The sequence below is a fragment of the Gobius niger genome (assembly GCF_951799975.1).
Source record: "Gobius niger genome assembly, chromosome: 1".
NCBI classification, from domain to species: Eukaryota; Metazoa; Chordata; class Actinopteri; order Gobiiformes; family Gobiidae; genus Gobius; species Gobius niger.
This window is the reverse complement of record NC_136852.1, coordinates 70,504,780-70,526,623: the sequence shown is the minus strand read 5'-3', so window position 1 is coordinate 70,526,623 and position 21,844 is coordinate 70,504,780. Positions and strand designations below refer to the sequence as shown.

General features: G+C 43.0%; 1 protein-coding gene and 1 long non-coding RNA gene across 3 annotated transcripts in view; one reads left to right on the top strand and one right to left on the bottom strand.

The window, feature by feature from the left end:
• The window catches only part of LOC306960777, a 590,186-nt gene that overhangs the window by 198,712 nt on the left and 369,630 nt on the right, over positions 1-21,844 (bottom strand). The gene's annotated exons all lie outside the window — the stretch shown is intronic.
• Positions 1-21,844, top strand: part of LOC306959830 (netrin receptor UNC5C-like) — a 529,449-nt gene that overhangs the window by 411,256 nt on the left and 96,349 nt on the right. For both annotated transcript variants that reach the window (XM_079552054.1, XM_079552055.1), the window contains exon 5: positions 14,939-15,119. In XM_079552054.1, coding sequence (XP_079408180.1) covers positions 14,939-15,119 — 181 coding nt within the window. The remainder of the gene's footprint in view (positions 1-14,938; positions 15,120-21,844) is intronic.

Sequence of the window (21,844 nt, the reverse complement as noted above, 5' to 3'; positions counted from 1 at the left end):
ACATGAAATAGCATTACAACATGGCTAAAAGCTCCAAAAAGTCGATTTTGCATGATATAGGTTGTCGGGCTTGGTCTGGGGTTCATGTGCTGGGGTTCATGTGGCCTCAGTGTAGATGTTGCTCTCAGCAGGTGAGACGGGGGCAGACGAGAGGAGACCTGAGCAGACAAATAGTCGCCCTGCCCCCAAACAGAAACAGTGTGTTGGGTTGATGTGAATCCTCCTTAAAGTGTACTTAAATTAGCTGTATAATTGTTTTAGACATTTCCTTGACATGACTTTTGAATCAAGAACCACTCTATGGTGCTTGAACTCCTGCTCCCTGAAGGCCCTGTTAATCTGTGAGGCCCCGATTTGTAGTGTTAAATTAAAACAAAAAACATCTCCCATCTTCACAGAGCAGAGTCACAGTCTCTCGGGCTGTGATTCAGAACCACGGACACAGAACCCAACACCACCTCAAGGGCGTTGTCGGCTACTTTTGGAAGTGAAGGGCGGTTCGATGGCGTGAGAAATCCACTGCTCGGAAAACATAGAAGTAGTCAAAGTATTTAAAGTACAAATCAGTTGAAAAAAGCTTTAAAAACATGAAAATGACGCCGGTTTTCATCACCCTCTGTACGGCAACACGGCAGAGACAAACTTTCTTCTTCATCAGCAGCTTTGACCGAGCATCTCCACAGCGCCGCCTGCTGTTCTGGAGGCTTCTAAAATGAACAAAAGATAAGATAAGATAAGATGATACTTTATTGATCTCACAGATGGAGAAATTGCATAAAAAACACATGGATAAATAGCTTTTTACTATGGTAAGAAATACAGTGGAGTAGAAAGCATTATATTTATCTTCCAAATTACAAGTTCTCAACCAAAATACTTCAGAAACTCAACTTGAGTGCGGATCCCAACAAGCGCACAACTTTGTATCGTTGTGAAATATCAGCCTTTTGTCCTCTGGCTGTGGTTGCCTGTCTGTTTTTTTTTAGCTTTATGTGGCACCTCTCTCAGATCCTCCTGTTCCCGCCTAGACCGGCACACACCGGCACACACCGGGCGTTTGGAGCTGCTGGAAGGAGCTCTCGGAGGTGCTACAAAAGGGAACATTTCAGCTTTCATCCAGCCCAGCGGGAGGGCAGCCACGCGAGTACGGAGGTGGATGTGACAAGTGATAGCATCGTAGTGCTTTACAATGGTGTGTTTACATAGAGCGCAGTGGGACGTCACTCACGATAGGGGCTGAGCAATGAGGATCAGAGCATTACACCCTTTAAAAACATCCAAGGGTAATCATGGTGATCATTTGAGTCAAAAGTCAAAAGTACTTACCTGAGTAAAGTACGTACTGATCTTTCAAAATAATATTCTTCAAGCGAAAAAAAAAAAGTACCGTGTTGTAAGATTTTTTATTAATGAAAAGCAAGCCGACTATAGTAAACGGCATTAAAACAAACAATGACATTTTAAAATCACTCCTTATCGGATGTAACCGGTGGAGATGTGCGAGAATAGCTTCTCTTAATTGCTCTGGTGAGAACTGGTGAGATTGATCTTTGCCCTTTAAGTGTCCATTTCACAACATAAGAGGTATTAGTGCTGCTCAAAGGGAGTAGGAAGAAGTTAGTTTCAGACTTACACAACTTCAACAACAAAATCATTTTAAATGTATATTTAGGCTTTAACCATGAGATCTACTTATTTCAAAAATAAGTGTCATTTCTTTTATTTTCTTTAATATTACCCTACTAAGCCGAAATGTGCTGAAAATACAGTTTTAAAGCTTCCTTCCTCTGCCTTTCGAGCCGGGGCGGTGTTGATGTGTGGCCTGATCAAAGCAGGGCTACTGCGCTTTCCCCATGTTTCCCTCATACTGTTGCTTCCAAAGATGGTATCTGCTATTGTTTTGTTTCAGATTAAACCCTGTTAGTCTAGCAGCGTTTAATCTGGAACTAAACAAAGCTTGTTCGAAACTAAGAAAACCTGGGACTAAACCAGGACTAAACAAAGAAACCAGGTCAGACACTGAGCTGTTGTGCTTGTGTCATGATGTAGCCGTATGTGGCTAATAGCAGCTAAAGCAGGAGGAGCTAACGCCAGAAAAAATGTTTATTTAACCCCCCCTATATTGCCCCCTAATGAATGAAGAAAATCAGTAGGCTGTGTAAAGGTATACATTCGTTGGCTTCTATGACACTGGTTTCATATTTTAAACTAATCTTTAAAATGAGTGTTTTGTGTCAGTGCAGCTCCAGCCCGCGCAGCTCAAAGTAGAGGAGAGCCCGGTAACCAGACGCACAACGAGCGCGATCAAACCAATCAATACAATCCTCAAGTTAGCGAGCGTTTATGAATTGAAATAGCGCTGTGAATGATCTGCAGTCACACGGACTGTCAGTGATCTTAAAAGCCCACAAAAGTCAGAAAAACATTGTTAGCAGAAGGTCCATGAAGGGCATAGAGGGATGTGTGCACTAAAGAAAGGGGAGGGGGGGCAACAGGATTGATTTGCACTCCACACTATTGGCTTTAACTGTATATGAGCTCTAACCTGTGTCTATAGCAAAGCTATTCCTAAAGTGTCTGAGGAAATGAGCCCAGTTTTCCTGGTTTCACTCCTCTGTCAGTGGGACTGAGTGGATTATACCTATATGCCACTTTGGATAAATTAACGTTAATATAAAATGATGCCCATAGCTATTAGCTATGATCTTTGGATGATATTAGTCTCTAATCTTATTGAAACTGCTCTTTTCAGAGTTAAAGCACTGTTTGGGACCAAAATGGCTTGATTTAAAGGGGCTAGTTGCAAGTTTGCCATTTTATACTCACTACTGCCACCTCAGGTCATGTGTGTAACTGCACCTTCTATATTAAGCTTGTACAGGACGGCACCCGAAATACCCAAAAAAACACCGTTTTGAGTGACAGTGCGGGATTTTAGAGGCAGTTGTGGTGAACAGGTCTGAGCTGGAACATGTAGGGGGAGGAAAATGAACATTTTTAAACTCCGTATAGCCCCTTTAATGTTTTTGTCCATTAGTCACTCTCTATGTTCTAAAATGACCTTAACCCCCCCAATGTTGAGACGAGAGTTGCGCCCTTCGAGATGAGTGCATGCATTAGATACTTTTGTGTTAGGAGTAGTTTGAAGTATATAAGTACTTCACTATGCGTTTTGAAAGGATCGGCAAATTCCTTTACAAAAAGCTTCATACCACCAGTTTAAACAAAGTCACTCAATTAAATGAACTCGGAGTAAACGCTCCTCTGTGACGGATTGGCCTTGAAGCCGTCACTACCCACCTGTGCACGTACATGCGGTGGAACGGCTCTCCTTTGTATGCAGTGCAGAGGCGGCGCAGTCAGTGGGTCAGAAGAGGAGCTAAACTAACACCTCGCTGATGAAAGCCGCTGCGTAACTGATCAGACAAAGCTTTTATCCTGAAAGAGATTTCTCTGTCTTTGCTCCAAAAGAACACACTCTGTTTGAACCAAATCCTGTTACGGTTGAAGCGGAGGGCAGCCATGTTGGTGTGGTTGTAGAGCGCCCAGAATGCCCCTGTAAAAAGGGAATGAGTTGAATTGATTTGGATTTAGGATGTGCTTTGTTGTTGCTTTGAGGGGATTTATTTGGGACGATTAAATGATTGGAAGTTTGTTGTTGTGCTCATACTTCTAAACAGACATCGCGGAAGAAGGACAGGCCGTGTTTTGTGCTGGTATACAAGTAGAGACTGACCACGGCTGATATATCGAGCTGATGTATATATATGTGTATTGTACAGTATTGGCCGATATCATGCCGATTAACCCCTTAACTCCCACCTGAACCGAGCACATTTTCTCCAGTTTGGCTTTACCCCAGTCCAAAAGCTTCTGGAAAAAAGCTGAGAAAATAGCAACAAAACTGAGACGAAAACAATGATGGAAATGTGACAAAAAAGTGATGAAAAATTGATGAAAAATGTGACTAAAATTAACTAAAAATTTGTCAAAAAATTGACCAAAAAAAATACGAAAAAATGACAAAAATGTGACAAAAAAGTTACAAAAATGAGTTGAATACCCAACAAAAAATTATAAAACCTGATGACGCGAGGAAAAAGATCCTCTCGGTTCAGGCAGGAGTTAAGAGGTTATCTTTGGAACCCAAAGTGAGAGCCACTTACCTTTTTGCATTGGAAAAGGCTCAGTCACAGCCTTAAAATGAGCACTCCTAAAACTTCCTAAGCCTCAGGATATTTTTACTTTTGCTTATATTTGAGCCATTACTTTTTACTTCTACTTGAGTGCTCTTCGTTGAGTAAATATTTCAGCTACTCCGCCCACCTCTGCAAATATGTAAGATATATCCACTTAATAGTGTTTTCATTCACAGAGACACTCAAGGCTGATTAACCTCTTTCCCCCCCGCCTGAACCGAGCACATTTTTTGTCATGTTTTTGTCGATTTCGAGTAGATTTTTTGTTGCTTTTCCAGCAATTTTTTTGACGCTCTATTGTTGCGTTTTCATCACGTTTTTATGGCACTAATTTTTGTGAGTTTTTGTCAGGTTTTTGTCACTTTTTGTGGCGTTTTTGTCAAATTTTCGTCAGTTTATTGTTACTTTTTGTTGCATTTCATCCTCATTTTCAATACTAGTTTCATGCTTCTTCTTTTTTTTAAGCTTGTAGAGTTAGAAAAGGCCAAACTGAAGAAAGTGTGCTCTGTTCAGGCAGAGGGTAAGAGTTTAACTAAAAACAATTAAGACAAGACACAGCAGGTGTCAATGTCAACATTTTAGCCAGTTTTCTCCTTTAAGGCAGAACTAAGTAACTCTTGCCCCTAGAAGCCATAAGTGCAACTGCACGTCGTAGCAAGTTGCGATTGTTTTACTTATTAATTGTTCCTTGAGAGTAAATACTACGGTGACAGAAAAGACAAAGGGACAGAGGGATATTGTTCATCTAATTACACAATGGAAACAATTTTTTTCCCTCAAACTTAGCTGTAAATACTGTTTAAGTGGTGCTAGCGCGCAGTTAGCTTTGCCCGTTAGCCTGTTCGCTTCTTCTTCGTGATTCTATTAGAATAGCCACCTTGTACCTTTGTAACTAATAATTCAACTAAACCATATATTTAAACCAGGCTCGATCCATAATATAAAGTTACAAAGTTTGCCCAACACAATGCATCTAAAATACTGAGTTCTGAAATCTCATAGCACAGGGGTAGGCAACGTCAGACCCGTGGGCCAAATCTGACCCTCCAGCATAGAAGCTCTGGCCCTCAAGATGATTTTGAGTAATAACTTAACACAAATCAGAGATCAAAGTCACTTAACCCCCACCTGAACCAAGCACATTTTCTCCAGTTTGGCTTTACCCAAATCTAAAAGCTTCTTGAAAAAAGTGTCAATATAGCAAGGAAATGAGAATGAAAACACAACAAAAAGAGAGAAAAAAAGTTTTGTTGGTCTTAGCAAAGGCTATAAGCTCCAGAAGCTTCCTGATTTAGCTAAAGCCGAACTGGAGAGAATGTGCTCTGTTAAGGCGGGGGGTAAGAGGTCAAAAATGTGAAACATACAGTCAGTTCCATTACAATTCTTGCAGAACAGCCACTTAAGTAACATATAACTGGCATTTGTTGAAAGTGATGCTTTACTTCGGGCGACAGTTTGGAGGTTCGGCCCTTGGTCTTTTGACGATGAAGAAAATCGGCCCTCGACGAAGCATACTTGCCTACCCCTGCCTTAGCACCATCCAGCAGAACACACCTGACTGTTTGTTATAGTGATTTCTGATCGGACTGAACGCCTGCACGCGCCCACACCCCCCCAGTCCCCCGTCTTCCCCTCACATCTCTGACGACGACTCGACCGGGAGCTCTTCTCTTTAACAGCCAGAAGAGAGCCCACTTAAAACTGTCTGCTGCTGCAGCTGCTAATTCGTCCCAGGGGCTGTTACTTCTCCGACGGAAAAGTGCTTTATTCTCGGCCTCGGATTTTTAAGGCCCGATCTCAATTCCATCCTAAAAAATATGAAAACGAGATAATCTCCTTCATATCTTCGCTTGTAAATGGAGAGCTGGTGATTTTGGCAAAAGCAGAGATGGTCCACACAGAGGCCATAATGAAGAAGATGGACAAGACCTCGGCTGTGGTTAACAACATTCATAATAAATAGTTTAATTCTTTCACAATGGGACTATTGCCAGTTGGTTTGAGCCCAGAAACATTTCACCAAACTCGATTAGCCCTGAACTGCCCACACAAAGCTAGTGTGGAAATGATGCATGTCCAACTCAACTGGTTAAAGGTGGACGACAGAGTGAAAGCTGCTCCGCTTACAGCAACATGGAAAACAATATAGCATCAGAATCTCAAATTGTCTGAGCAATTCAAACAAAATCTATAGAATCACATGGATATGCAACAAGACAGGCAACAGCAGGTCGATTTCTCAGACCAAGATCCAAAGCTAACTATAAAGAGCCATGAAAGAATGGTATAAATGTCCAGTTAAGTTAATTAATATAAAACAAGGATGGGCGTTTCAGAAACAAAGAGAAGATGCTTTTGGGAGGGTTGTACTTGATCTATGAGAGAACATAATTCAAACTATATCAGTTTCTGTGCCAGTGCAGAATATAATAATGGAATATATATTCAGATCCATCCATCCATCCATCCATCCATTTTCTTCCACTTTTCCGTTGCCGGGTCGTGGAAATCACATTGCACCAGCCCCTATGGCTCCTCCTGCAGGTGGTGGGTCCACAGAAGGACGGCCTCATGGTTCTAACCGGGCCTGTTGGTCTCCCATAAGGGGTTTCTGAACTGCTCTTTGTCTGACCCGTCACCGAGGGTTGCCCTGGGAGACCCTACCAGGGGCACGAAGCCCCCGACCACAGATCATTCGGGCGCTCAAACCCCTCCACCACGTTAAGGTGGCGGTTCCAGAAGGGGATATATTCAGATATGAAACCAAATGAACTGAAGGTGGAAATGTTTGAAAAAAGATATTATATATAATGTGTATCTGAAACTGATTTGAACTGCTTTGTTTAACTGACCCGTGGGTACAGCTAATGGGAATCTGAATAAATAAAGTAGAAGTACTGATCCATGGGTTAAAATGACTCTGGTAAAAGTACTGCAGCAATTCGGTTACTGTAATACAAAAATGCTTCCTAAAATATGCACTAATATGTAATAACAGCCGGCGAAGTTGATTAACTCATTGACTGCCAATGACGTCTATAGGCGTCAATTGGGTTTTTCAATGGGAACAGCTGCAGCAAAGCCGTGAGCATGTCTGGTGTAAAAATCTTAGTTGTGCTGCCAAATGCTGCCACCTAGTGACCCAATAAAAGAACTACAAGTTATTTTATTGAGTCACTAGGTGGCAGCATTGCTCTTTCATTTTCTCATCTTTTTGGTCAGAAAACAGCATTTTGGGTCATTTCACCTATTTTCTACGGACGGTTACTAAAGAATGGAAAGAGGTTTAGTGTTGACATAGAGCTAGACCTAAATTTTCTGTGGGTCTTGAAAAAACAGTCAAAATCCTGAAAAACCTCTGGCAGGCTCTCTGAGTTGAGAATGGCTGGCAGTCAATGAGTTAAAAACCTCTAAATATCTGAGTAATAAGACCTTTGTGTTGTAATCAATCTGACTTTTATTGATATTTTCCTCATGTTGTCCCGTTCTTGTGCTGATTTAAACACGATGTGACCACTGAGAACTGCAAAAGCATCTGGGTTTAGTCTTACTTTTAGGTTCGGTCTGCTTTTCAAACCTCTATTATAAGACACATGTAAAGGCCTGGCAAAGAAGCTGAGTTACTAAGCCTGAGTAATGCCCGATTAATTGGTGGGTGGTTGCAGTGTTAAGATTTGTTGGAATCGGGCAACAGCCGATATTTGCGTCACAGTCATTAGCTATTTCTGCTGTTTGAAGCTTGGAACAGCTGTGAGCTCACCCTTAAACACTGACCCCCTTTGCTCTTCATGTGAAATCAACGTATTATTTCTCTTTACTTTGCAAAAACTAGATGCTTCGTTTCTATTTATTAAACTATGTGAAAGTGTCCCTTTAGAGCAGAACTAAGCAAGTGTTCATGGGAGGATTAGGGGTCTTTCATCTCCCTCTGGTGTCTCTGGCCAGAAAACCACACAAATTGCAAATTCCCCCGTCTCCGACTCGGCACCCCCAATACACACTTACGGAAAACATCGCCCTCGCTGCTCTCGACAAAATCCCTTTTGGCCCACATTTCTGAGGTCTATGACATGATACAAGCTAACAGGCTAATGGGCAAAGCTAATGTGGACTAGCGCCACGTTAGCAGGATTTACAGCCAAGTTTGAGCGGAAAGAAAATATCTCCCATTGTATAATCGAGCACAATGTCCAATATCCCTCGCTCCCCCTACTCTCACGGACAATTAATGAGTAAAAAACAAACGCAACATTCCACGACAGCTGCAGTGGCGCGTGTGGCCTCTAGGGGCAATAGAGACTCAATTCTGCTTCAAGATAAGATAATCCTTTATTGATCTCACAAAGGAGAAATTCACTTGTTACAGTCGGCGTTCAAGAAGATCACTCAGAGTTAATAAAGTGCAGCTGATACAGAGATTATTGCACATGTTACTTTACAGTCTTATTGTACAGTCTGACAGCAGTGGGGATGAAGGCTTTGCGGTAGCGCTCCGTCCTGCACTGAGGGTGTCTCAGTCTGCCACTGAGAGAGCTGCTCAGCTCTTCTACAGTCCCGTGCAGTGGGTGGGAGGTGTTGTCCATGATGGAGGTGAGCTTGGCTAACACCCTCCTGTCACTCACCTCCTCCACAGAGTCCAGGGGGCAGCCCAGGACGGAGCTGGCCCTCCTGACCAGCTTGTTCAGTCTGTTCTTGTCCCGCTCTGTGCTGCTCGGGGCCCAGCACACGGCAGCGTAGTGGAGAGCAGAGGCTACCACAGAGTCATAAAAAGTCCTGAGCAGAGGCCTGCTCACTCCGAACGACCTCAGTCTCCTCAGAAGGTGGAGGCGACTTTGGCCCTTCTTGTACAGGGCGTTGGTGTTGTGGGACCTGTCCAGTTTATTGTTGAGGTGAACATCCAGGTACTTGAAACTGTCCACCTCCTCAATGTCCTCCCCCTGGATGTTCAGCGGTGTGTGCGGTAGTGGCTTCCTCGTGAAGTCAATCACCATCTCCTTCGTCTTACTGATGTTCAAGCACAGGTGGTTAGTAACAGTAACAAGTAACAGGAGGCACAGGAATAAACGAGCGAATGAACAAGCCATTCTTTCAGTTGTCTCTAAAATGAGACGTAGGTGCTGCTTTCTCTAACTGTCATAGGTAGAGTGTTCCAACTAGAACAAGCCATAAAGGGACTAAACAGAGCTGTTCACCACAACTGCCTCTAAAATCCTGCACTGTCACTCAAAAACATGTAAATTCGGGTCTGAAGTGCCCTCATGTACGAGCTTAATATAGAAGCTGCAGTTACACGTATGACCTGAGGTGGCAGTAGTGAGTATAAAATGGCAAACTTGCATCTAGCCCCTTTAACTCATTGACTGCCAGCAATTTTCAAATCAGTCAACACGAAACCTGCCAAAAGAAAGATTAGACTCTCTTCTTTCATCTAAAAAAAGTTTGTATGTACCTCTTTCCATTCTTTAGTAATCGTCCGTAGAAAATAGGTGAAATCACCCAAAATGCTGTTTTCTGACCAAAAAGCTGAGAAAACGAAAGAGCAATGCTGCCACCTAGTGACTCAATAAAATAACTTGCAGTTCTTTTATTGAATCACTAGGTGGCAGCATTAGGCAGCACAACTAAGATTTTAACACCAGCTATGATCAAGGCTTTGCTGCAGCTGTTCCCATTGAAAAACCTAATTGATGTCATTGGCAGTCAATGAGTTAATGGAAAGCAAGTTTTGAGACACATGAAAAATCTTAATATACTGTATTTAAGTAGTAACAGAATACAAGTACTTTGTGCCTTTCCACCTCTGGACAAGAGACAACAGGTGCTATTTTTTTATTTATTTATTGACCTTTATTTAACAAGGATCGTCCCACTGAGATTAAGAATCTCTTTTTCAGGGGAGTCCTGGCCCCAGAGGGGAATCTATTGTACATGTTTTTAGTGGTAGGGGAAACCGGAGTATCTGGAGGAAACCTACGCAGACACGGGGAGAACATGCAAACTCCACACAGAAAGGCCCCGTCCAGGTGGGAATCGAACCCGGGATGTTGCTTTGTCTGTTGGTAGAGCGGGTCGGGGTTTCCAATCCTGCCTCCTGAAGGTGCTCACTGTCATTGTGTCTTTGGGCAAAGCAACGAAAAAGCGATTAAAGAAACCTAAACACAACGACAATTTGTTAAAAACACAACAAGAATATGACAAACCGTGCCGGAGAAGCAATGAAAAAGTGACCAGAAAAAATTTATGAAACGTTACAAAAAAACACCAAAAAGTGACGTTAATGAGCTTTTTTTTTTTTAATGTGACAAAAACGTGACATTAAACTCTCCAGTCAAGATGCCGTCCATCCATAACACTAATTTCTTCCTTACTATAGGTCGACGATTGCCTTGCCTTAATAGTTCTTTCTTTCTTCCATGTATGCAGGACACAGTAGCCGGTCTTTCAGAGAGGAATTCCATAAGCTCCTCAGAGCGTTATCATCCTGGCGCCTGTTCCGCGGGCCACATTGTGTTCGCTCCGTTTGAGAAAGCGCTGTAGCGTTTGGCCCCTGCACTAAACCTCTGCTTCTCCTTTGTGCTCTATAGGCATTTTGTCTTGCGCCCGTTCTCCCGCCTAACCTTTTCTTTGTAATAGAAACACAAAGGTCAGCCCGTGTCTCGCCTCAAATTGACAATCCGCCGTCCCGGGGCCACCAGGTCCACGCAGGGAAAGAGAAGAGCCCGACTGGTCACACAGGCTTTGTTTTTCACGGACATGGAGACGTGAACGAGAGAAGCATCGGGAATTCACACGCACTTCACAAATTCAGTCGTTTGAAAAAGGTCAGCCAGACTTGCATCATTTGTTGTGTTCACTGCAAAGTGTCTCTACTTATGCGAGCAGCTTCTACTGTAGGCTTCACCCTCTGACATCACGACGTGGAGTCGAGTGTTTGAGTTCAGGAGATGGAGGTTAACACAAAACAACGAGGAGTCATGAATGCCACATATCCACATTCCTGACTGAGGATCACGATTAGGGCTTTTTTAGAGCCCATGAATGTTTTGAATATTATTGCAAGATTGAAAGCTCAAAGTGGTGAGCTCATCCAAGAACGGGGAGTGTGTTTTTGCAGGTAAGAAAAACACATCTTTATCACTATCTTTCATTTCGTTCGTCTGACGTACTTTCACTTCCTGGTCCTCCATGTAAACCCCCTCAAACCCCTCTCTCTTCTGTGGCACCTTGTGATTCCTCCTCTCCTGAAGCTGGGCAGACACAGTGTGATTTTCAGGTTGATTTTGAACATGACGAATGAATCATCACCGTGCGGCTGAACGTTGAGGAGAGTCCAAGCTCACAGATCCACAGCCGATGGCGCCGAGCGGGCGTGCGTCAGTGAAGCGGCGCTCGTGACTGAATTAGCTCATTTCGACGGCTCGTTGAAGTCTTTTTGCACAAATGTAACCGAGCAAACACCGGAAAAGCAGAGCAGCAAGCACGACTGAAAGGCATTTGCTTTGGAATTGAATTACAGCTAATAGACCTTTAACGCCTTGATGTAAAGTGAGAAACACACTCACTTTCCTCTTTCTAGAATCTTAAAGGGATGTTTCAGGATTTTTGACATAGGGCCTCATTTCCTAGTTATCCAGAGCGTTGCTGATTTCTGGAGATATCTTTTTTTGTAATTTATGCAGTTCTTATATTTGAAGAGTTTCGAGGCTAGTGCAAGACTAGCGCATTTCTATGGTATCAGCTAGCCTGCATTAAAAACAGTCTGACCCGCTCCACAGTGCACCTGAGGCAAATCACGTATAACACCAGACTAACCATATAAATGTCTGTGTCGATAGAGTAATTTGTGGAATATAACTGACCTTGCATCACATGAATGATCGCATTTTTGAGGGACTATTTTCTAGCAGATCCCTCCGCCGCTGCGTAGCTTATACAACCACAAAGCTGATGCTGCTCAAATATAAGTTCTTTTAATGCAAAATGGTTAAAATGACTCTATCAACACAGACATTTATATGGTTAGTCTGGCGTTATAAGTGATTTGCCTCAGGTGCTCTGTGGAGCGGGTCACACTGTTTTTAATGCAGGCTAGCTGATACCATAGAAATGTGCTAGCCTTTCACTAGCCTAGCGCCACGAAACTCTTCAAATATAAGAACTGCTTGAATCACAAAACAAAATATCTCCAGAAATCAGCAACACTCTGGACAACTAGGAAATGAGGCCCTATGTCAAAAATCCAGTATTTTCCATACTGAGATATGTTCTTACCTGAGCTTAGACGAGTTGATGTGTACCTGTCTGGTCTTTGCGCGTGCGCTCAGTCACGCAAAACAACCAAAGATGTTGTGCATTTGGCCTCTCCCAGTGTATTCCTATGGCTCCAAACGGGGGTGAAGTTTGAAGCGACCACGCTCTTCCACGGGCACAAAGACCAGACAGTTCCTTTAAGATTACTTTGAAAGTTTTTTTTCCTTGCCTGATATATTGAGCTTTGAAACCCCAAAACAAGGCGATATTTAATTTTTTACAGATTCTTTTCACTCATTCATTCAGAGAGATGCCTTATATAATGCGTTCTTCTGAGCTAATGAGGTCTCAGTCTTTTGAACGGCTCTTTTAAATAGATCTCAAAGATTTGGTGCTCATTAAGGAGCATAAATCCCATTAGTGTGTATCGTCCTCTACAAAATCATTTCACAGCAAATGCCCCAGCCTGAGAGTACAGTCCATAAATCCACAAACAGTTGTTAACGTTTCCCTCCCCCCTCCCGCACTTCTGACACCTCCGATCACCAGACAATAGTCAGATCCCCCACCTTGTTCCCTCCGTCCGTCTCCAAATGAATTAAACATCGGACATTTTCACCGCCGCCGTAAAAAAAGCGAAACTAGCCGGATTTATGGACGCCGTCTCCCGTAAATACCGCACTCAGGAAATGTGATTAGCCTCGTAAACACTCCCAGTTTCCCACTGTCCCCCTGAACGCACCGTGACACGTTTAAGACCCCCTCCAGTGCCACCCATAAACATGACTGTCCGGGTTATAGATTCATAAGTCAGGGGAATACACCGGCTCATTCTTCTAGCATTCTTCTAAATTGGGTTATTTGCGTGGGAATGGACTGGGTTACGAGCCGCGCCGTCATATTTCGGTCCGAATTATAGAGTCGTTCTCGTAATGAGTTGCTTTAATTCGGGTCTGGGGGATTTTCTTCCACGAGCAGATGAAATTATCAATCTTTGGTGTTGTTTTAAAGTGGCGGAAAATGGTGGAGTTTGGCTGCGTTGATGAACGGTTGGAAGTTGCGTCCCTGTGTGGGTCTGTGGAACATCTGGCAGACTTACAGATGTGAAGTGAACAGAAAAGTGCAAACATCTGGGGGGGGGGGGGGGGTCATCCAAGTGTTTGCTGTAGAAGATTTATGGCAAAATACAAAGGACTCCCCATTGCAAGATTTTTTTGTATTTTTTATATTGCTGGGTTGCAGGTTCTAGAAAATGATGATGTCACCGGACCCAGTGGGGGGGAGGAGCCAGTCTTTCCTATTAACAGCATTACACTTTCACCAGAAAATATATGAATTTAAAAAAATGATCATTAATATCAGTCACTGGGTCCATGATCTCTCTGTACAAGACCAAAAAATTCCTCAAAAACATAATAATTTTTCCTCTATATAATTGTATAGGCCTTTAGAACGCTGTGATGTCACCTGCAACCTAGCAATACATGCTTTTCAGTCACATGACTTTAGGGCGGCGCGATATCACAGCGGTTAGCTCCTCCCCTTCCGCTAGAAAGAGCCAGGTTCGATTCCCACCAGGACGGGGCCTTTCTGTGTGGAGTTTGCATGTTCTCTTAAATTTACACTAGTGACCAATTATCATACTAGCAACTTACTACAACCTTTATTTTTTTGGATCTGGACATTTATTTTGAAAATTTTGTCAAAATACATCAATTTATGGACATTACTCTTCAATAGCTTCTACAGTTTTCAATGTAGTGACACAACATTTACACCATTTACCAATGAATATACTAGCAACTTACTACAACCTTTACTTTTAAGGTCTGGACCTTTATTTTGAAATTTATATCAACAAATATCTTTATATAAATTTCAAATATGACAATGTATGGAAAATCTTCAATACCTTCTACATTTTTTAATGTTGTGGCATTAAATTTACACTAGTGACCAATTTCCATACCAGCAACTTACTACAACCTTTATTTTTTGGATCTGGACATTTATTTTGAAAATTATGTTAAAATATATCAATTTATGGACACTATTTTTCAATAGCTTCTAATGTAGTGACACAAAATTTACACCAGTTACCAATTATTATACTAGCAACTTACCACAACCTTTAATTTTTTTCACCTGGACATTTATTTTGAAATGTATGTCTATATATGAACATTTGTGGATATTACTTTATTAGCTTCTACAACTATAACTGTATTTGCACTAAATTGGCACCAGTTATTAAAGGGGCGGTGGGCATTGTTTTCCAAAATGATGGTCCTAAACATTCAGTGCAGGTTTGGATTCACATTGACCACGTGTTTTTGCTCCAAAGTTTCCTGTTTTGTCCAATTCTCTTTTGATGAAATGTTTGCAAACTTAAGAAATGAAATATGTGCCGCGGTGCATCTGAAGGCGCTGCAGAACTCATGAGTCTGACTGGATATCTAACCCCACTGTGCCCCCTCGTGCTCTTTCAGGTGGAGTGGCTGAAGGACAACGAGATCATCGACCCGGCCGAGGACAGGAACTTCTACATCACCGTGGACCACAACCTGATCATCAAGCAGGCGCGTCTGTCTGACACGGCCAACTACACCTGTGTGGCCAAGAACATCGTGGCCAAGCGCAGGAGCTCCACCGCCGTGGTCATCGTCTACGGTGAGACCTGTTGACCGCTTCGTCTCGGCTGATCGGACAAGTTCCCGACACGTGGCACACAGACACTGCACACTACACTGAACCTGTAGTTTATTTAGAGTTGGTCCTATTTAAGATGAAAACATTAACGCTTTTATAAAATTTAGCTTTTAAAGCTGTAAATGCAAAACATGATATTGATGAATATGCATTTAGTTGTTTACATTCGGTTGTGAAAAGACCCAAAAAATATTTTCTGTTTACTGTTGCCTGTAATTGGACTGGAACTGTGAAACTGTGATGGCAATCTTATTTCTTTAGCGTTTTTCATATGACACAAGTCACACCCAAAGCGCTTCACACATGAGAGGGCGGGGGGTTCATTCTAGCCCGGCATGAGCCAGACTGATCCTCCATGATTGTTTGTCGTCCACGTGACAACAAACAATCAGGACGTGAACACAAAGGGTCACTTTGTGTTTGATTGGTTCACTCTCATTCAAACTGCGATCTTTAGCCCCGCCTCCAGTCCCGATTTGGAAATGACATCCCATTACCACAATTCCAGACTGTCTTTATATGTATTTATAAACAAAGCCAGTCTGCCACAGTTTCCCCTGGGGCAGACTGACAGAAGCGAGGCTGCTCACATCTGCGCCAACGGTCCCTCTGACCACCATCAACCACTCACACATAGGCACTGGGTGAAGTGTCTTGCCCAAGGACACAACGTCGGCACCTGCAGGAGCTGGGATTTGAACCCCCGACCTTCCGATCATGAGACAACCCACTCTACCATCTGTGCCACTGTCGCCCCATATTCGACTTATTTATTTTGTAATACACGCGAATACAAGCGGCCGAAATGAGTTTCCTTCGTAGGGTGGCTGGGCGCACCCTTCGAGATCGGGTGAGGAGCTCAGTTACCCGGGAGGAGCCCGGAGTAGAGTCGCTGCTCCTTCACGTCGAAAGGAGCAGCTGAGGTGGCTAGGGCATCTGTTCTGGATACCTCCTGGTCGCCTCCCGCGGAAGGTGTTCCAGGCATGTCCTATTGGGAAGAGGCCTCGTGGAAGGCCCAGGACACGCTGGTGGGACTATGTCTCCGAGCTGGCCTGGTGTCGCCTCGGGGTCCCCCCCAGAACAGCTGGAGGAGGCGTGCCTGCTGAGACTGCTGCCCCCGCGACTCGGCCCCGGATAAAGCAGAAGAAAATGGATGGATGGATGGATATTTTGTAATAGAAAAAAATCTAAAATGAAAACAATTACGTAGTAGGACCAAATCCACAACGCTTCAGAAGAAGAGGAAACATTGTAACATGGTTTAATGCTAAACAAAACCTTTAAGGAAGTTCGTAAAATATTTACTGTAGAAAGTACTTAAGAACTCAAAGTACAAATCAATTTAAATAAGTGCCAGGAATAGTAAATGTAGATTTAAAAACTAAATATCTATGGCAAATACACCACCTGTACGGCAAGACAACGGGAATAAACCTTCTCAGTAGCATTGGCGGTACATCTGCACACTGCCCCCTGCTGGTCATTAGGCTGTTATAACACGCTGCCAATTTTATACAAATGTGGAGTAGAAACAATTGGACATGAGTTATTTTGAATCCATTTATTTATTTGTGATACGTCTCATTTTCTCATTTCGGGGTCCGGGGCTGAAACGGACTTACTTTAATTTTCGCCACAAAACGAAACAGGACAAAATGTAATAATTGTCGTAATTAAACCCAGTCTGGAGAAATGATCAAAAGAATTATCCAAACAGGTCCCCATCTGCGAGCTGAAATTAGCTGCGCGGCGCTGCCAAGTCATCCAGGACTCGATTGCGCCCGCCACAGTACACCCACTTCACCTTTGACCCCTGCCAATTACAATCTGCCAATCACAGCGCCGCGTTGAAATGGGACGCCAGTGCTTTCCCAAATGTTCGCGAGCGCGGCCAAGACTCGGCGCGCGGAACTATTGTGCGGCAGTTGGCGCTGTCGAAGTGGAGAATGAACAATCAAACACTGTTTCACTTGTTTTTACCGAAACTGAGTGATTCTTCAGAGGCGGATTTTCAGCTACAAAAGCAAAAGAAAGAGTCAAAAAACAAAGAGTCATATTATTATGGCTCAGTGACGATGTTTGACGAGTCTGGAGACACTATCTTTGTATTAAAAAAAAGCTATTGTTCCCACCAAAAGTAACACCAAACCTACACCCTTGCTATACGGAATTTAAAAATGTTAAAATTAAGTATTTTCCTCCCCCTACGAGTCAGAGACCAAGAGCCGAAATGTTCAACCTTGATCCTGTGAAGAGCCACAAAGGCAGCGACCATTCATGAGATCCAGGGTCGGTAGTTTATTGTGATTAAATATAATGTGACCGTTATATTTCAAAGCAATAAACTATAACTTTATGCCTGACCTTTTTATTTTCAATAATCGTATTAGATTTAATGGTTTTACTCCTCGTCAAGATTGAAATGCATTTATATTAACCTCTTAACTCCCGCCTGAACCGAAAGGATCTTTTTCCTCACGTCATCAGATTTTTTTTCCATCATTTTTTTGGATGGGTATTCAACTCATTTTTGTAACTTTTTTGTCTTTCTTTTTTTGTCACATTTTTGTCTTTTTTTTGTCATTCTTTGTCAATTTTTGTCACATTTTTGTAATTTTTTGTCAAATTTGTATCATGTATTCTTTTGTATTCTTTTCGTCAATTTCTTGTGACATTTTTGCCACTTTTTCATCAATTTTTCGTCACTTTTTTGTCAATGTTTTCTCACTTTTTTGTCACATTTCCATCATTGTTTTCGTCTCAGTTTTGTTGCTATTTTCACAGCTTTTTTCCAGAAGCTTTTGGACTGGGGTAAAGCCAAACTGGAGAAAATGTGCTCGGTTCAGGTGGGAGTTAAGGGGTTAAATAAACTGACATTTTGTGCTGCTCTGACTGGGACAGAATTAGATTTTTCTATTTTTAACTAGCTGAGACCCGGCCTTCGGCCGGGCCTCGCTAGTCTCCACATTTGATATTCTGAGATTGTGAGTGATTACAAAGAAATGTCCAACCCGTCACACAGTTCAGCTGTAGACCAGTGGTTCCCAACCCATTCCAAAAACTATGGCCACTACAAATGAGTAAAAGAATGAAGGCAAAAAACAATTTCAAACAAACTGCAATTGGAGTGTTTGATGCACCCGTGCTCCTTTCTTATAAACTACAACAATACAACAAAACAACAAAACTCGGGGAACAGGATTCAAGAGACAGTGGAATAATTATTGATAAATATTAGGGGTTCAGCTTTAACGGTTTGGGTCACGGTGCAGGACCCGTGTGTTGGTCCATCACGGTAGTGTACAATAAAAAAAATAATGAGTAGGTTTTGAACTGAAATAGCCTAATGATCGTTATTAGACAGTATTTATAACCTTACAATAAAATTTGGCAATGCGTTCAAAGCTGCTGTAGAATAAAATGTACCTCTGGGCTCACAATTCGTGAAAGCAAAATAGAAAATAAATGGTACAGCAGCAAAGAAAAAACAAAACAAAAAAAAACAACGCAGTGCAGGCCATGCGCTCGTTAAGTTGTTTCATTTTCGCTTTTACTCACACGGAGGATAAATCACTCGGAGCAGCGCGTTTGATTAGAGGCTCGTGTTTGAGCAGGTTTTGGGCACGCACGCACACGCACACACACACACGCCCACACACGCACACACACGCACACATCGCCATGTTTGGATGCGCGCACACGCACGGCAGTCAGATCTCGTGCACTCGCGTTTTTGTGACAGCGGGTTGTCCTCGGACAGCAGCACCACCAACCACGCACTCAGTACTGTCGCCAGGCTTCCTGGTGTTCCCAAACGGTCTCCCATCCCAGTTCTAACCAGGCATTTCCCTGCTTAGCTTCAAAGTCGGTATGGGAAATAAACATGGCGGCGCCCAGGCGGCGGCCATTGAGATTGCGTTTTCTATAATAGATGCTGGAGTGTGTTTGTGTGGGGGGGCCCTGCCCACTGAGCCCCCTCCTCTGATCCGCCCCTGGCCTGTGGCTCAGTGCCTGCAGCTCGGTCCTGACTGGACTGTGCAGAGAACGACTCGAGGCTGCACAAAGTTCATAAACTTTAATCCGGAGCCTCTGGACGACTGAGAGTCTGTTTTATGTTACATTTGTTACAGTTACAACATGTGGAAGAAAAGTCAAGGACTTTGTGTAGCTTCATTAGAGCTCCGCTTTTTTCCATTTCCTAGTTTTGATCTTTTTCTGTGAATATGAGGCCAACTTTCATCAAATAAAGAGCAGCTAATCAGGAACTTGAAAAGCACAGAAGCTGATCCCAGAGCCACGATCTGCCTGACTGTTGTTTAACCCACATCCCGCTGTGAGTGAGGGTGCACGGGCACCTTTTACACGAGATATATGGACTCTCATTCATGTGTAGAGATGGAAACAGGGTCTGTAGGACTATGGTTGGATTTTTGGTCAAGATTCTTAAAGACTTACAGTTTATGGGAAATTTGTACCAATTATTATGCAAAGAGCTGCACTCTGATTGACCAAGAGCTGCATGTGTGCTCACCACCCCGACCTAATGTGTAGAATGAGCTCAGACCTGTTCACCACAACCCGGGGCGGACTGGCCATATGTCCATTCTGGAAGAGCACAGAAGGGCCACCGGCTCTAGGGCCAGTCCGCCCTCTCAATTTTCTCCTCTTGTCCCCCGCCTTAACCAAGCTTTACCTACATCTAAAAGCTTAAAAGAAAAGCTTCAAAATAGCGACGAGGATGAAAACGGAACAAAAATGTACCGGAAAAGCAACAAAAAACGTGACAAAAAAGCAATGATAAAAAGCTATGAAAAACAACGAAAAAGCAACGAAAAAAACAACAAAATAGCCATAATAACATAACAAAAAACACAAGACAGTGACGAATACACAACACATACACACACACAAAAACACACAAAAAGTGACAAAAAATGTGACGTAAACACACAAAAAAAGGTATGAAAAAGCAACAAAAAAACATAACAAAAATGCGGCGATGTGACAAAAAGTTTCAATCACTTTTGTAGGTCTTAGCTTTCAAATCAGGCATTACACTGTTGCTCTTCAGTCAAGAAGTGTTGCGTTTACGCTAATTTGGGCCAGGCCGGTCAGAGTCCAGGGCCGTTTTTCAGTCCCAGTCCGCCCCTGACCGCAACTGCCTCAAAAATCCTGCACTGTCACTGAAAAAGTTGTTAATTCGGGTCCGAAGTGCCGTCATGCACGAGCTTAATATAGAAGGTGCAGTTATGCATAAGACCTGAGGTGGCAGTAGTGAGCATTAAATGACTAACTTCCATCTAGTCCCTTTAAAGGAATATTTCAGGATTTTTGACATAGGGCCTCATTTCCTAGTTATCCAGAGTGTTGCTGATTTCTGGAGATATTTTTTTTGTAATTCATGCAGTTCTTATATTTGGAGAGTTACGTGGAACAAGGCTAGTGCATTTCTATGGTATCAGCTAGCCTGCATTAAAAACAGTCTGACCCGCTCCACAGTGCACCTGAGGCAAATCACTTATAACACCAGACTAACCATATAAATGTCTGTGTCGATAGAATAATTTTAACCATTTTGCATTTAAAATAAAGTTGTATAAGCTAAGCGGCGGTGGAGTGATCTGCTAGAAAATAGTCCCTCAAAATGCGATCATTCATGTGATGCAAGGTCAGTTATATTCCAAAAATTACTCTATCGACACAGACATTTATATGGTTAGTCTGGTGTTATAAGTGATTTGCCTCAGGTGCTCTGTGGAGCGAGTCAGTCTGTTTTTAATGCAGGCTAGCTGATACCATAGAAATGCGCTAGCCTAGCCCTAGCCTAGCGCCACGAAACTCTTCAAATATAAGAACTGCATGAATTACAAAAAAAAAATATCTCCAGAAATCATCAACACTCTGGATAACTATAGGAAATGAGGCCCTATGTCAAAAATCCTGAAATATCCCTTTAAGTACAGACGCCACATTGTAAGACGACATCTTTAACGCACGACATGCTCATTTGAAAGCTCACACAAAGCAGTCGTAACAAAACATTCGCTTCATTCGTCTGTAAGTGCGATATCGCTTCGTGTTCTGGAATGTTTACCTCATCGAGTTTTCCGCACAGAGCCTGATCGACCGTACGTGACTCGTCGCCCGGGCCTCAAATTTTCGCCCACGCGCCCGACGTAATTTTTTTGCCGCCTTCCTTCTATAACCTGGTCTGCGCCGGCCTCATCTCGCCCTGAGCGGAGGAGACCACTGGGGAAATCACAAAGCTTTGAACGCCGGGGACGGAGAGAATTGGCATCTGTCATTCCGTCGCACGTCTTACACCTCGTCATTCACGTTCCAATCGGACTTGTAATATTCGTTTGCCGTCGCGTCACCAAACTGTATCCTCTCAGAAAGTCAGATGGTTTGGACCTGGGTGGGAGACGGTGAGGGGACGTCAGATGGATGATCTTTCACTTCTTCATACTCACATCAGCCGCCATGTCTGTTTTGACCCTGTTTTTCTCTGACTCGATAATTCCCCTATAAATAACGTTCAGTGCAATTTTGCTGGATCGCAGGGAGACCCCACCAGGGGCACGAAGCCCCGACAACAGAGCTCCAGGATCATTCAGGTGCTCAAACCCCTCCACCACGTTAAGGTGACGTAGATCATCACGTAGTATAATATTTTTATCACGAAT